The sequence below is a fragment of the Aspergillus tanneri genome, assembly GCF_003426965.1.
Source record: "Aspergillus tanneri strain NIH1004 chromosome Unknown AapTan_7_pilon_pilon_pilon, whole genome shotgun sequence".
Classification (NCBI taxonomy): Eukaryota; Fungi; Ascomycota; class Eurotiomycetes; order Eurotiales; family Aspergillaceae; genus Aspergillus; species Aspergillus tanneri.
In genome coordinates, this window is record NW_022984634.1 from 4,473,388 (window position 1) to 4,489,617 (window position 16,230).

General features: G+C 53.5%; 4 protein-coding genes across 4 annotated transcripts; all 4 read left to right on the top strand.

The window, feature by feature from the left end:
- Nucleotides 1–1,394: 1,394 nt before the first annotated feature.
- On the top strand, nt 1,395–3,106 carry ATNIH1004_008067 (uncharacterized protein; the record flags this gene model as incomplete). Its single annotated transcript, XM_033572680.1, has 2 exons — nt 1,395–2,448; nt 2,847–3,106. 2 exons carry the CDS (start codon nt 1,395–1,397, stop codon nt 3,104–3,106), a joined length of 1,314 nt encoding a protein of 437 aa, XP_033425995.1.
- A 1,448-nt stretch (nt 3,107–4,554) lies between these two features.
- On the top strand, nt 4,555–5,624 carry ATNIH1004_008068 (uncharacterized protein; the record flags this gene model as incomplete). Its single annotated transcript, XM_033572681.1, has 2 exons — nt 4,555–4,941; nt 4,989–5,624. 2 exons carry the CDS (start codon nt 4,555–4,557, stop codon nt 5,622–5,624), a joined length of 1,023 nt encoding a protein of 340 aa, XP_033425996.1.
- Nucleotides 5,625–6,326: 702 nt separating this feature from the next.
- ATNIH1004_008069 (uncharacterized protein) lies at nt 6,327–11,423 on the top strand (the record flags this gene model as incomplete). Its single annotated transcript, XM_033572682.1, has 9 exons — nt 6,327–6,931; nt 6,988–7,525; nt 7,582–7,811; nt 7,835–8,279; nt 8,331–8,588; nt 8,773–9,022; nt 9,067–9,404; nt 9,467–10,410; nt 10,475–11,423. 9 exons carry the CDS (start codon nt 6,327–6,329, stop codon nt 11,421–11,423), a joined length of 4,557 nt encoding a protein of 1,518 aa, XP_033425997.1.
- Nucleotides 11,424–15,504: 4,081 nt separating this feature from the next.
- On the top strand, nt 15,505–16,014 carry ATNIH1004_008070 (uncharacterized protein; the record flags this gene model as incomplete). The annotated part of the gene is made up of 1 exon (XM_033572683.1): nt 15,505–16,014. One exon carries the CDS (start codon nt 15,505–15,507, stop codon nt 16,012–16,014), a length of 510 nt encoding a protein of 169 aa, XP_033425998.1.
- Nucleotides 16,015–16,230: the final 216 nt, after the last annotated feature.

Consider the following 16,230-nt stretch of genomic DNA (forward strand, 5'->3'; position numbering starts at 1 on the left):
TTTTTGTTTGGGGATCGAATCTCAGGGGCAGAATTTTAGGGGGTTGGTCTTAAGATTTCGTCTGTGGGGAAAATAATGGACAGATCACATTTTCCGAGTTGCTGCTGGAAAGGGGTTTGAGAAGAAGATACGGTTCGGAACTGTACAGGAGTAGGGAATGTCTTACTCGGCGCAGTGGATTTTCGCCAGTCTTGAGATTGTGGATTGGAGGCAAAGTTGAACCTCTGTGTACCATACGGTCGCATTGGTCGGCTGGTTTGTTATATATATATATGTAGGGGTTCGATGACTGGATGCCCGACGCCAAGCCGGCTGAAGGCTCTCATGTTGGTTCGTTATATATATATATATTGGATTGAAGAACCGAAAGTATACTAACAAGCCAGTCAAGGGTCTTTCGCTACGACATCAGCTAGCCTAAGGATCGTGTGTAACAGATCCTTTAGATTCTGTAGTATATCTCGATATTGACTTACAACAGAGAGCTACCGAGGATCTGATTGATGATTCCAGAGCATTGTCTCCACAGGACTCAGGCGGACTACAAGCAGGCAATAACCACACGGGTCCAAAACGCAAAGATAGACAAATCGACACAAACGATAACTTGAAGTAAAAGCAAGGCCTATCGAGTATATATACTTAAGAGGAGATAAAGCACTGACGAGTTAATATGGTAACCAAGTTTCTCCGTAGTGAATAGCTTGCATTGAACGCGAGGGACTAAATGGAGCCGTCTAACTGCATGGTAATAGGTGTTATATATCTTCGTCCCCATCCAATCCTTCACTGTGTTGTGTTGTGTTCTGGATAGGAGATGTCGTAGCACTGAAATAAAAGACAATGCAGTAAGTGCAGAACATCTGTCCAGCAAATCAGCGCAATACTCCAGCGCTAGATTGCTGAAAAAGTAACTTATCCGTGCAGGGCTGAGACGGGCCACTCCAAGAGCGCTCTTTTGACTTACTCTCCATGGCATGGGCCTGTTCTGCGCCGGCACCTTAGTCGGGGAGCATCCCGGGATCGGGCGTTATATGTTGCCCAAACAATCCCTGTTTGTATTATAGTAGAGGAACTAGAGGGACTGGCATGTGGCATTTGTATGGATAACAGTTATCTTAAGTCCTTATTCCGTTCGAAGAGGGAATAGACAATTAACAACCTTCTTACAAACCACGGAGCGCACCTGCGTAAGGGGAATGTTGTCTTCTCTCCTGCCAGGCTGAGCTGTCTCAGAGTGTCTCCTTGACCTACTCCTTCGGAGTTCTACCATTGCCCTCTTATTCAGTATCGCTGCGTACATACCGGAATGGTTGGGCGCAGTCGCGATCGGGTTGCAGTGCTGAGTGGTCGGTAACCGGAGTTATAAGAGATAATCGGAAACCGGGGCGAAAATGTTACCGAATCAACGATCCGGATCGAAAAACATTATCGACCGACGATGGGACCCGGGGGGGGTGGTATCGGGACGGCTCGGGAACTCCTGTTGGCGGACGATGGGACGGGAGCCGGTGTTGGTGGTGTCGGGACGGGCTCCGTTCGGCATTGGACGGTCGACGGGGATTGTACGGGGTGGGGCCGGTCGACAGTCTACGGGGACTGTATGGGGGACGGGTGTTACGTCAGCGACACACAGCGTACGTGGAGTGTCGGGGAAGTGCGCAACCGTACGTCTGCGGGCCGCCGTATTCCGCGCGCGAACTCCCGTAGAGTGCGGGGACTATCTATATACAGGCTATTCGAAAACCTTCAACCAATATGGCCAAGAAAAGGAGGCAATAAGGGTTCTGCCTCAGGCTTTATCCTATCTTCTTTTGGCCTATCTCTTAGTGGTCCGGCCATTCAAGCAGTTTCTGTGGATTCAGATGACTAAAAGCTTGCCTGAGGCCGAATTTCTCTTGTTTTATGATTCCAGGGTCTCTAAGGCTTTCTCCTCTCGGGTTTTATCACGATCCCTAAAGAATCTAACCCATAAAGCTCTTGGGTTTCGGCTGGGATTGCATGGTTGGCGCCACCTAGCTCAGGCGTTTATTCGCTACGGCCTGAGTGAAGACCCCCTTGCCTATTCAGGTAATGAGTCAGATGAGGAGGCTCTAGGGGCAGAACAGATGCACCATTCGAAGCTGACTGGCCTAAAGATTTATGGCCGTCAGACCTTCACTCTGCAGAACCTCACCCCGGACCACCAATCCAGCCTGATCCACTTTAGTCAGCGCTGGCATGAATATCTAGGGTTGGGCCCGAATCAGGTCATCCTAAACGAGCTGTTTTATCCCCAGAGACCCGAGGCATCGGAACCCCGTATTGCAGATGGTAGTACCGGGGCAGAATCTAGGGTTACTCAAGTAATCTTTTACCCCAAGCAGCACCTCTGGTCCAATTCCACTACCCAAGGCGGCCTGAGGCATCTCCACCGGTGGATAGAGTCTCTGTTGGTGAATTTAATCAGTATATTTCTTTATATCAGGAATCTGCACCACATGACGTCCTTCCTGCAGTGAATATACCTGATAGTGAATTCGATCAATTTCAGCTACTCGCTAGGGATACAAGGCCAATTCAGGCGAGACCATTTTTAAATTCCGGCGTGCTGGATCACCTGATTAAAGAGTTTATACAAAATAACCAAGCTACTTGGCGGACCCCCGAGCAGAGGCAGGCCTTTCATCTCATGATGTTAAAGACTCCCTATTTATTTGTAGTCCTTCCAACAGCCAGTGGCAAGACAACACTATTCCTAATTGGGGCCAGTTTAGCCACCAGCCGCACCACAATCATTATTTCACCGCTGGTGGCGCTCAAGATGGACCTTTTTTAAAAGGCTGATGCCTTGGGTCTCCAACCAGTTATATGGGAGGAGTCGACGGACGAGACCCTAAGCCCTAGGCTAGTGGTGGTGCAGATAGAGAGCCTATTAAACCCTCGATTCTACGCATTTGCCCGTGAACTGGCCCAGAAAGGCTACCTCGACCGCATTATATGGGATGAATGTCACCTGATATCTCTCGCCAAAGGGTATCGATTGGTAATGCATCGGGTGAAGCAAGCCCTAGCCCTACCAGTCCCAATGGTCTTTAGCTCGGCCGATCCTACCGCAACACCTTGAATCGGACCTGATTCAGATGCTGGAGCTGGGGTCCTTAAACCCCATTGCAAAGGTTAGGGCGGATCTCACACTAAAACATATGTTTTATGGTGTTCAAATTATGCCCCAGGCAGTGGAGGCCGCTGGTTACCTGCGGGAATTTATTAAGAGCTTTGAGATGCAACATCAGGTGACTGCCCGAGTAATTATTTTCTGCCAGACCAAAAATTAGTGAATAATCTTGGGAGGAAATACCCCACGCAGTGATTTTTCATGCAGACTTACCAATGGAGACCAAAACAGCCATATCACTAAATATGAAAGTGGTGAGGCCAATATCTTAATTGCAACTGGGGCTATTGGGGCAGGCTTTGATTTCGCCCTAATTCACCTAGTTATTCACCTCCATGGCGCGTGGTCATTCACTGATTTTATGCAAGAATCAGGCAGGGCAGGCCGGTCCCCTGACCAGCCGGGATGGTCCTACTGCCTGGTGACCGTAATCTGACTTGCCGGATCGGGTAAATGATTCACTGGACCGCAGTCTCTTCCGGGAATATTTAAATGAGAAGGTCTGCAGGCGACGTCCGATCTCACGGGTCTTTAGTGATTAAACACTAGAGTCATGTTACCCTAGTTGGGTTCCATGTGACCTCTGCAGTGCCCGGGCTGCTTAACATCGTTAAATTAACCAGGCCGTCGAGAAATACTACCAGGATACCACCCAGGATATTGAGTTTTTGCAAAAGGGGTTAAGTTCTTTACTCAAAAGTATTGCTTACTGTGCTTTATAGTTTATCATGGTAAGCTATTTATTTGTTATTGATTAGGTTTCAGCCCAAATTCTAACAAATTACTTAGGCCAGATTCAGGAGAGCCAGATAGACTTTAATCCAGGCTTTTTAGGCATGGACGCAATGAATGCACCGAGATATATACCTGGACTATACTAATTTGGCAATTCAGGCAGCAATTGGAGCCTCAGGCAGATACCTGTTGCTTTCGATGTTATTTGCCTACCAAGGTTTGCAAAGGTTCTTTAGTAAACGAGTACGAGGACAGCTGCATGGCCCCTGATATCCTTATTTTATTTTGGCTTTTAATTAAGAAATTCGGACCTCATCTGTAAGGGGCTAGAGCCCCTCAGCCTACTCGGGCCCTCAGCCCTCGTGTTTCCTTTCTCCTCGCCTGCCACATGATTAGTATATTGATTAGTACACTCTATCATGTGACTTCCCCCCTTACTTCGCAATCGTCTCATCGCTGTTTCCTCTTCTCTTTCCTCTTCGACGATTCCTTTTGTATCCACCCTAGTTATTAGGTTATAGAGGTTTAGCCCTTGACATTAGGAATCGTCCTTGTCTGCCTGTCTGCCCGCTCGCCTGCCCGCTTGTCCGCCCGCTCGCCTGCCTGCCTGCTCGCCCGCCCGCTTGCCTGCCTGTCCGCCAGTCTATGGGAATATCTTTACGATGTCCGACCCGAATCCACTCCTCCTGCTTGTGCAGCAGCTCCAGCAAGAGCTCCAAAACCAGCGCCTTGATATTCAAAACCAGCGTAATGAAATACAGCAACTACGTGCGGACCTTGATGCTTCCCGAACAGATGTCCACCAGCTTCGTACGCAGCTTCTTTCCGTCCAGACACCCAGATCCCGCCTGCCAGATCCGCCTCGCTTTAACGGTAAACCATACACGCTTCGCACATGGCTCCCGTCAATTAAAGCAAAACTTCGATCAGACCAGCTCGTAGGAGCTGATGCTTTTGACTATGTATGGGATCGACTAGAACAGTCTCAGCAAGCTTCTGTCCTGCACCTCCGCCAATCTGCCGAAGAAAACCAGCTATGGGATCCTGAAGTTATTTTCTCTTTTTTCAGCGTCTATGCCATAACCCACGGGAACAGCAGGAGGCTATTCAGCGCTTTACTTCTATACAACAGAGGGATGACGAATCGCTTATCGCCTACCTTGCTCGTTTTGAACGACTTTCATATGAAGCCAATGTAAACTCATGGCCAGATATATCACGTGTTACCACGCTACACCGGGGGCTACGGCCTAATCTCCGTCGAATACTAGAAGACTCGAATAATTCTCTCTTTGATCTTCCCTATAATGAATATATTGAACTTGTCCAGAGTACCGATCGGCGTACCCGTCCTAGTCCAAAATCAGCCCCGAAACCAGCTTTGACCCCGAATACAGACCCAATGGATACTGATCCGGTCCGAGTCAACTCAGTTAAAATAAACCCCAATCCTGTTCATGTTGGCTCTGTGAGAGTAGCCCGAGCTGCTTCGCCTGTTTTATCTGATTCTTCTCATGAATCCACCACCTCTGACCGCCGCCGTTTCCGACTTGCGAATAATTTATGCCTTTACTGCGGTTCTAATGATCATTGGATCGCAGACTGCGATGCCCGCTCTACTTTGTCTGATACTTCCGAGAAACCTCCGAAAAGCTTACAGCCCGCGCCAGCAACCCGCCTCGCTATTAGGCCTCCTTCGGAGGCCTTATATAGGGAAGGGGGAGTAGTGTAAGGGGGCTAGAGCCCCTCAGCCTACTCGGGCCCTATTCCACAGGCCTGGGGCGGATGTTGGTAGAGTCTGGTTAGGGTCGGATAACAGTGGGGCGAGGATCGTGCGCTGATTGGCTAGCAGAATTCTCGTTAACATATAGTCGTTCCAAATTATAAACGTAGGGTAGCTCGACAACCCATAATCCACCATAGCTTAAATTTTTATAGTAGATGCAGGACACCTATAAAAGTAACTTGGCAAAATGGGAGCTTGAAATTCCGTTATATAATACTGTGGTGGTGGTCGATGTTTATTATTCGACTTAATTATTTTGTTGGGGTATCACAGCCGACCGAGCCGTTATTACATAACCACCAAACTTGCCAGGTTGCAGGATTATTTAGGAAAGAGGTAAACACACCCAACTGCAGTTATACGATCGCGTTTAAATAAACAATTTAATTTCGGCCATGGAGCACCAGATATTCGAGAAGCTTGATATGTTACCTGTTATTATTTGCAAGCAATGCCAGCATGGTGTGTGGCCCCGAGGTTCTCCGCCATTTAAAAATCGCGCCCATCAAATCCCACACGCCGATGCTGTCCAGATTAGCGAGAAGGTAATGCAATGGGAGGATATTGCGCATTCCCCGATCAGGTTAATTTTCCCCATCAGTTGGACCAGGCGTTGGTTGGAATACCCGTACAACCTGATGGTTTATTATGTCGGCGGGATTCCCGGGCTGTCAGTACATAGGAAGAACAATTGAGAATATGCGAAAGCACTGGCGCACCACCCATGGATGGTCCCAGTATCCGCATGGTGGTCGAGTAAGCCGTGACGAGCGCGTGCGTGCAGATGCTGAGCTGCAGCGATCCTTTATATCTGTGACATGCCAGCAGATATTCCCATCGCGCAAAGGATCGCATTATATTCACATCCGCAATCCAAATGAGAACGACGAACCGGCGATCCCCACAGATGATATCCAGGTTGCTGTCCAGGAGCTAGAGAACGCGTGGAAGGAGGCGCAGTCCACGCCGAGTACAATTCAGGCATCTGATATTACCGACGCCAACCCATGGCTGCGCATGACCCGGTGGTCCGAGTATTTAGAAGGAATCGCACCAAAGGATCTAACCGACAGCGTGGCGCCGCCCGAGGAAGAGCCCACAGATCCCGTGGAGCAGGGCGTGCGCCACATTTGGGCCGCCATGGAGCAGGTCGTGCGCAAGAGCCAGCGCGTGGTCCAGCACAGCGGCCAGGCAATCTGTGTTGAAGCGATCCGATCCGAAAAGGGTCAAACACCATATCGACCGTTGCAGGCGTATATGGATCCCGAGAGCGTGGTTAAGCATATGCAGCCATGGCAGCAAATCCTAGCGTTTATCGCGCGCACCCAGGCGCCACACGGATGGACGAGTCCCCGTACGGGATGACAGCACGGCAGCGCAAGAAATGGCGGCAGTTATGGCACCTCGCCACTACCCACCGGGATATTCCCGGCGAGCCGCAGGACGACGACGCAGCGTGGCGCATGACCCCGATCGAAGGCGCGTGTTTGGAGTTCTGCATCGAGTTGCTAAACCAAAAGCAGCGTAGCCATGAGTACGAGAGCGTGCTTGTATGTGCCATGGCCGTGTTAGGATGGGGCCGGGACCGATGGCAGGGCCCAGAGAGTTATCCCCCGATCTTATCGCGTGTGATCAAGGTGGCGCGCTTTATAATTGTCCAGAAAGCGCTTTGGTTGGATCCGAATCCCGAGGAGATTATCGCGGTGTGGCAGAAGAAGAGTAACTGCGCGCAGTGGGTGCTCGCCAGCGCCGACGACGAGCTGGAGGATATTTATTCGGACGAGGGATATTACAGTCAACCAGAGCAAGGCATCCCATCATCGCCCCCACATCGCCCATTACCAGCAGTAATCCCCAACCGATAGTGAATATCCGCCGGCAGAATCGCGGGAAAACATTCCAGGAGCACGTGGAGTGGATGGTGCAGCGGTTTATGGTGCGTGGCACCCACAGTCCAATACAAACGTTGCAGGATTGGCGCACGTACGGGTTAAAGATCCATTATAATACCACGGCGCCCGGGCACATTACATGGAACCATGGCGACGAGCTCGGATACAAGCATATCACATTTACCATGGGCGATTTCCGCGGATTTGTCCATGGATTGGTCGGGGCCACACGCCAGATATTGTGCGACATACTGTGCGTGACAGCGCGGGAAGACATTCCCAGTATTCCATGGCACGCGATCTACGACGACCCCACGCAGGCCACGGTGGGATGGAATTTTTGCGGGATCAGCGCACGCAATGGCCGGTGGGGCCCAAGTGGATGATCGGCCGGTTGCGGGCCGAGCCGGCCGTGCAGAAGGAGTTTACCGTCCGGCGCCAAGCCCGACGGCTGCACATGCCGAAGGTGGCGCAGTATCTGGAGCGCGTGGCGCGATTTAAGGAGAAATTAGCAGTGCTTGTTCACGTGGTATCCGGCCAGCCGGCTCGCGCACCCGAGTTATTAAGTATTCAACATGTGAATACCGTGGCGAATCGACAGCGCAATATCTATATCGAGGACGGGATGGTGGCGTTGGTGACGGCGTACCACAAGGGGTTTTACGCGAGTAACGATATAAAGATCATTCATCGATTTGTGCCACGGGAGGTGGGTGAATTAATTGTGTGGTATTTATGGTTGGTATTACCATTTGTGCAGCAACTAAGCGCATGGCATGCGAAGCAGACGCAGGGCACCACGGCGCAGGGCATGCACGCAACGCAGGGAACGCACGCAGTGCAGGGCACCACCACAGCGCAGGGCACGAACGCAACGCAGGGCACGCAGGGAATACGCGCAGTACAGGGCACCACCACAGCGCAAAGCACCACCACAGCGCAAAGCACCACCACAGCGCAGGGCACCACGGTGCAGGGCGCTCACGCAACGCAGGGCACGTACACATCGCAGGGGCACGTACGCAGCGCAGGGCACCACGGCACAGGGCATGGACGCAACGCAGGGCACGCACGCAACGCAGGGCACGTACACATCGCAGGGCACGCACGCAGCGCAGGGCACGCACGCAGCGCAGGGCACCACAGCGCAGGGCACGCACGCAGCGCAGGGCACCACAGCGCAGGGCACGCACGCAGCGCAGATCCGCGAAGATGCGTTTTTATGGGGCCCCGACCCCGGAACCCGGCGCAAATGGACGTCCGAGCGGTTCCGGGAGGTGTTAAAGCGCGAAACCAAGACCCGGTTAAAAGAAGCCATTAATATCCAGTGGTATCGGGATATCGCCATTGGGATTAGCCGACGATTTTTGCGACCCACTGCCGCGTTTGCCAGCAACATGCAGGAGGAGAGAGACTTGGCGCAGGCTGTGTTAAACGCCGACACCGAGGAGGGTATGGACGAGGAGCAGTGGTTAGGCCATATTGCAGACTTGCAGGCGGCGCATTCATCCCAATTGGCGGGTGGAGTGTACGGCCGTGGTATTATGGAGCAGCCCGGGACCACGGCACATCGCCGTGCAATGTTTCGACTCTCCAGCACCGATTGGCACCGGTTTTGGGGTTTGCATCCGCCGCGGAGCCCAGCCCGTTGGGGAAGCGCAAGAGATCACCATGGGAGGACGAAGCCGAGGAGGGCCGAGTGGTCCGACGTCACCGGTTAAATATCGCAGATATGCGCACCACGTTGCAGCACATGACCGGGCAAGAGGATATCCAGTTCCGGGGCGTCCAAGCACCGGCGTTGCGCGCCATTCAGGACGGCAAGAGCCCGGTGGTCGCCATTATGCGCACCGGAGGGGAAAAAGCATGTTGTTTATGTTACCTGCATTCGCCGAGCCCAGTGGTACTACCATTGTGGTCGTGCCATTAATATCATTGCGGAACGATATGGTGCGGCGCTGTCGCGAGTTGGGTATATCCTGCATTGAATGGGATAGTCGACGGCCACCGGACGAAGCGACAATTGTACTGGTCACACCGGAATCCGCGGTGCAGGAGGATTTTCAAACGTTTATTAACCGGTTGCAGCAAACACGCCGGTTAGACCGGATCGTGATCGACGAATGCCATGTGATATTAAACGACCAAACGGATTTCCGACCCGAGTTGCGACAGCTGGGGCGGTTGAACCACGCGCGAACCCAGATGGTGTTATTAACTGCCACGTTGCCGCCGCGGTTGGAGGCGAAGTTATTCCGGCGCATGGAGTATTCCCGCGAGCAAGTCCATATATTTCGGGACCGGACAAGCCGTCCCAACGTGGCGTATCGCGTGTGGCGGCCCGAGCTGGGTCGGCGTTCCATGCAGTGGTTTACCAGCGAGCCGGTGCTCGCGTTTATCCGCGAGCGAATCCAGCGCGCCAAGGATGGCAAGGTGGTGGTATACGGCCATGTGGTCCGTCAGGTAGTGGAGATTGCACGCGAGTTAGCGTGCGAGGCGTACTACAGCAAGCAGGTGGTTGACAAGCCATCTATATTACAGCGATTTACCCGGGGCGAGGCGCGAGTAATTACCGCCACCAGTGCATTGGGCATGGGTGTGGATATCCCCGATATTCGCAGTATTATCCATATTGGAACACCGCGGTCGTTGTTGGAGTACGGGCAGGAAAGTGGGCGAGCCGGACGGGATAGCCAGCGCAGCGAGGCGATTATTATCCAGCCCGAGGGCTGGGACGAGCCCACGCCGGAGACGCCAGAGGCCGTGGCGGATCGCGAGTTGGTGGACGAGTACCTCGGGGTGGCGCCCGGGGTGGGATGTCGACGGTTTGTATTGGACGCGTACATGGACGAAACAGTGAATGGCTATACGCGCCGATACTGTCAGGATATTGATTCCACCGAGGCACTCTGTGACGGCTGTGACGCCGATTGGCTCGCGCAGGAGTCGGTTTGCATGTCCCCGGACAGATATTCCCCGGACACCCGCATGGACGATCTCGCCAGCACGACAAGCCCCACCACGCGAGATTAGCGCTACGGGCAGTCCCCATTCCCATGGTAGTGGCGAATTATTTCCATTATCGCATATTATACCACAGAGCACGCAGAATATCGCGCCAAATCCCACACGCCGGTCCCAATCCCATGACAGTACAGAATCATTTGAAACTCAAGTAATATCGCATGTTATACCACAGAGCACGCAAAATATCGCCCCCAATCCCACGCCCACGGTTAGTATCGCCGAACGCCAGCGCCAACGGGTGCAAGACCAGCGCCATGCAGCGCCCCGTATTCAACACCAGGTGCAAGATGCACGGCAGTGGTTGGACGAGGAAACTATTGAAAACGAGATAGCACCATGGCAGAAAAAGTGCTATATTTGCACCATTGCAGGACGGGAACGGAACGAACACGAGTTATACTTTTGTCGTGGGCCCAAAAGCGACAAAGCCAAGGCATGGGTTAATCTAGTTCGCCAGTATAAGATTCCATTCGCTAGATATACCGCTTGTTACCGCTGTTATATGCCGCAGACGATCTGTCGACGATGGGAGGTACTAGATGGCCATCCAACACAAACCGAGAGTGTATATAAGGATATATTGGTCCCCATGACAGCTGTAATACTGTACGGCCCGTGGGAGGAGCAGATCCAGCCACTATGGCAGCGCCGGTTGCAGCAGCACGGGGTGGACGCAAACAACACCATGCAAGTGTTGCAGTTTTTTGGGGCAGGCCACGGAGGGAGCCAAAGGCCAGCACAGCCAGTTATTCGCATTATTTTGCTGGCTATGGCAGATCTGCAAAGAATTGGAGGGATCCACGGGGTTTGTGGTATAACTAGTTAGTATACAGTGTAGCAAGAACAGTAATATATTTATAATTGTTATTTAGACTAATAAGTGTATATAATATAGGAGCACATGCAGAGCATATATAATATAGGGATATAAACAGCGGTGGACACACGTACTAGGCAGAGGTATATACCAGGGAACCAAGAGAAGGTACGCACCGGGGGAAGGACGCACTGGGGGGATAAATATACCAGGAAAGGATACATACTAGGGGAGGTACGCACCGCGAGGCATGTACCGTAAAAGGATATATACTAGGGGGAGGTACGCACCGGGAGAAGGCATGCACCAGGAGGAGGAGGCACGCACCGGGGGAGGTACGCACCGGGGGAGGTACGCACCGGGGAAGGCATGTACCGGGGTAAACACGCACCGGGGAAACACGCACCGGGGCAAAGACGCACCAGAACAAACACGCACCGGGGCAAACATGCAATGGGGGGGGAGGCATGTACCAGGGGGGGAGGTACGTACCGGGGCAAAAACACACCGGGGGGTAAACACACACCAGGGCAAACACGCACCGGGGTAAACACGCACCGGGGCAAATATATATCAGGGGACGCATATATTAAAGTAAACAAACGCAAAGTATATATACTAGGTGGAGGTATGCACCGGGAGAAGGCATGCACCGGGAGAAGGCACGGACCAGGGGGGGAGGTACGCACCGGGGAGGTACGCACCGGGGGGGGAGGTATGTATCAGGGGGGAGGTACGCACCGGGGAGGTACACACACCGGGGAAGGCATGTACTAGGGCAAAGGCGCACCGGGGTAAACACACACCAGGGCAAAGACGCACCAGGGTAAACACGCACTGGTGGAAGGTACGCACCGGGGGAGGCATATACCAGGGGGAGGTACGCACCGGTGGAAGGCATATACCAGGGGAGAGGTATATACTAGTAAACACACGCACCGAGGGGGTATATACCCGGGGAGATATACACTGGGGGTAGATATGCAGCGGGGGAGATATGTATACTAGGAGGAGGTACACACACACACTGTGGGGAGGTAACACACCAAGGGGATGTATACACACCGGGGGAGGTATGCACACCGGGGGAGGTATACACACCGGGGGGGGAGGTATGTACACCGGGGGAGGCATGTACTAGTGTAAATATGTATTAGGGGAACATAGTCACCGCAGAGATACGCACCAGCGGGAGCCACGTACCAGGGGAGGTACGCACCGGGGGAGTTACGTACCAGGGGAGCCATGTACCGGGGGGAGATATATACCAGGGGGAGGCACACACACCGGGGGGGGGAGGCACACGCACCGGGGGGGGAGGTACATACCAGGGGCAGGTATGCACCGCGGGGAGATATATACCAGGAAAAATACGCACCGGGGAGAGGTACGCACTGGGGGAAGGTATGCGCTGGGGGAGGTATATAGTAGTAAAAAATATATACTAGAGGAAGGTATAAAAGTATAAAAAGGCATGTATTAGAAAAAGCACACGTAAAAAATATATACACAGGGGAGGTGTATAAAGTAAAGGGAGCACATGCTAAGTATATACACCAGGGATATATATACCAGGGGACGCATGTACTAGGGGACAGGGGATATATATACTAAAATTATATATGCCAGGAATATATATATATACTAGGGTACACACACACAACAGGGGGATATGCACCGAGGGAAGGTACACACCGGGGGAAGGCATGTACCAGGGGGAGGTACGCACCGGGGGGGAGGTGTATACCAGGGCAAGGCATATACCCGGGGAGGTACGCACTAGGGGAAGGCATATAGCAGTTAACACGTGTACCGGGGGTGAAATACGTACCAAGGAGAGGTATACACCGGTGGGAGGTACGCACCGGGGGGAGGTATATACCAGGGGGAGGTACGCACCGGGGGAAAGCATGTACCAAGGTAAACACGTACCGGGATAAACACGCACCAGGGTAAACACGCACCGGGGGGATATATATACCGGGAAAAAATATATACCAGGGGGGGAGGTACGCACCAGGGGCAGGTATGCACCGGGGGGAGATATATACTAAGGGGAGGTATATACACAGGGGGAGATATACACACCGGGGGAGACACACACACCCGGGGAGGTGCGCACCAGGGGAGCCACGTACCAGGGGAGGCATATACCAGGGGGAGCCATGTGCCGGGGAAATACATACCAGGGGCAGATACACACACCCGGGGAGATACGCACCGGGGCAGGCATGCACCAAGGGGAGGCATGTACCAGGGGTAGGTATATACTAGTAAACACACGAACTGGGGGAGATACACACTAGCAGGAGCTATATACCAGGGGAGGACGCACCGGGGGACACATGTATCGGGAAAAGAATATACACTGGGGGAGATACGCACCGGGGGAGGACGCACCGGGGGGATATATGTACCAGGAAAGGATATATACTGGGGGAGGTATACACCGGGGTAAACACATACCAGGGTAAACACGCACCGGGGTAAAGACGCACCGGGGCAAACACGCACCCGGGGGGGAGGCATATACCAGGGGAGGTACGCACCGGGGTAAAGACGCACCGGGGCAAACACGCACCGGGGAGGCATGTACCAGGGGGAGGTACGCACCGGGGTAAAACGCACCGGGGTAAAGTATACACCAGCGCGAGGTACACACGGGGGGAGATACGCACCGGGGAGGTACGCACCGGGGAGGTACGCACCGGGGAGGTACGCGGGGGGGAGGTACGCACCGGGGCAAACACGCACCGGGGTAAACACGCACCGGGGGAGGCATGTACCAGGGGAGGTACACACCAGGGCAAACACGCACCGGGGCAAACACGCACCGGGGTAAACATAAACCGGGGTAAACATGTACCGGGTGACGCATATATTAAAGTGAATAAACGCAAACTATATATACCAGGGGAATATACACAGGCAGTGTTTTAAGCATATACAGAGTATATATAGCAAGGAAATACACACACTGGGGGTAATACACACCCGGGAGAGGCACATACCGGAGGAGGTATACACCGGGGAGACATACACCAGAGGGAGCCACGTGCCGGGGAAGATACACACCGGGGAGGTACGCACTAGGGGGGAGGTATATACCAGGGGAGGTACGCACCGGGGTAAACATGTACCGGGTGACGCATATATTAAAGTAAATAAACGCAAACTATATATACCAGGGAATATACACAGGCAGTGTTTTTAGCATATGCAGAGTATATATAGCAAGGAAATACACACACCAGGGGGTAATACACACCCGGGGGAGGCACACACCGGAGGAGGTATACACCAGGGGAGGCATACACCAGGGGAAGCCACGTGCCGGGGAGAGATACACACCAGAGGGAGGTACGCACCGGGGGAGGCGAATACCAGGGCAAGGCATATACCCGGGGGAGGTACGCACCGGGGGTAAACACGCACCGGGGTGAACACGCTGGGGGGGGGGTATACACACGAGGGGGAGGTATGCACCGGAGGAAGGCATATACTAGGAAAAGGTATGTACTAGTTAATACACGCACCGGGGTAAAAGTATACACCAGGGTGAAGTTTGCACCAGGGTAAAGTATGCACCGGGGGGAGGTACACACTGGGGGAGAATACACTGGGGGAAGGACACACCGGGGGATATATATACCGGGAAAAAATACACACCAGGGGAGATATACGCACCAGGGAAAGGTATGAACTAAGGGGAGGTACGCACTGGGGAAGGCATATAGCAGTTAACACGTGTACCGGGGGTGAAATGTGTATTAAGAATAAATATATACTAGTAGGAGATACGCACCGGGGGAGGTACGCACCGGGGGAGGTACACACTAGGGGGAGGTATGCACCGGGGGAGATACAGTCCGGGGAGAGGGACACACCAAGGGTAGGTATATACTGGTGTAAACATGCACCGGGGTAAACACATACCAGGGTAAACACGCACCGGGGAAGCATGCACCGGGGTAAACACACACCGGGGGAGGCATGTACCAGGGGGGAGGTACGCACCGGGGCAAAGACTTACCGGGGTAAACACGCACCGGGGAAGTATGTACCAGGGGAGATACGTACCGGGGAAGGCATGTACCAGGGGAGGTACACACCGGGGGGTAAACACGCACCGGGGCAAACACGCACCGGTGGGAGGTACGCACCAGTGGAGGCATATACCAGGGGGAGGTACGCACTGGGGGAAGGCATGTACCAGGGAGAGGCATATACCAGTGGACACACGCACCGAGGGGAGGTATGTACCCGGGGGAGATATACACCGGGGGAGGTACGCACCGGGGGAGTTACGCACCAGGGGAGCCATGTACCGGGGGAGGTATATGCCGGGGGAGGCACACGCACCGGGGAAGGTACGCACCGAGGGGAGGTACACACCGAGGGGAAGGTACGCACCGGGGGAGGTACGCACCGGGGGGAGGTACGCACCGGGGGAGGGTACGCACCGGGGGAGGGTACGCACCGGGGAGATACGCACCGGGGAGATACGCACCGGGGGAGGTACGCACCGGGGGAAGCACGCACCGGGGGAGGCATGTACCAGGGGGGAGGTACGCACCGGGGCAAAGACTTACCGGGGTAAACACGCACCAGGGCAAACACGCACCGGGGTAAACACGCACTAGGGGAGACATGTACCAGGGGAGATACACACCGGGGTAAAGACTTACCAGGGCAAAGACTCACCGGGGTAAACATGCACCAGGGGTAAATATATACCAGGGGACGCATATATTAAAGTAAACAAACAAACGCAAAGTATATATACTAGGGGATATACACAGGCAGTGTTTTAAGC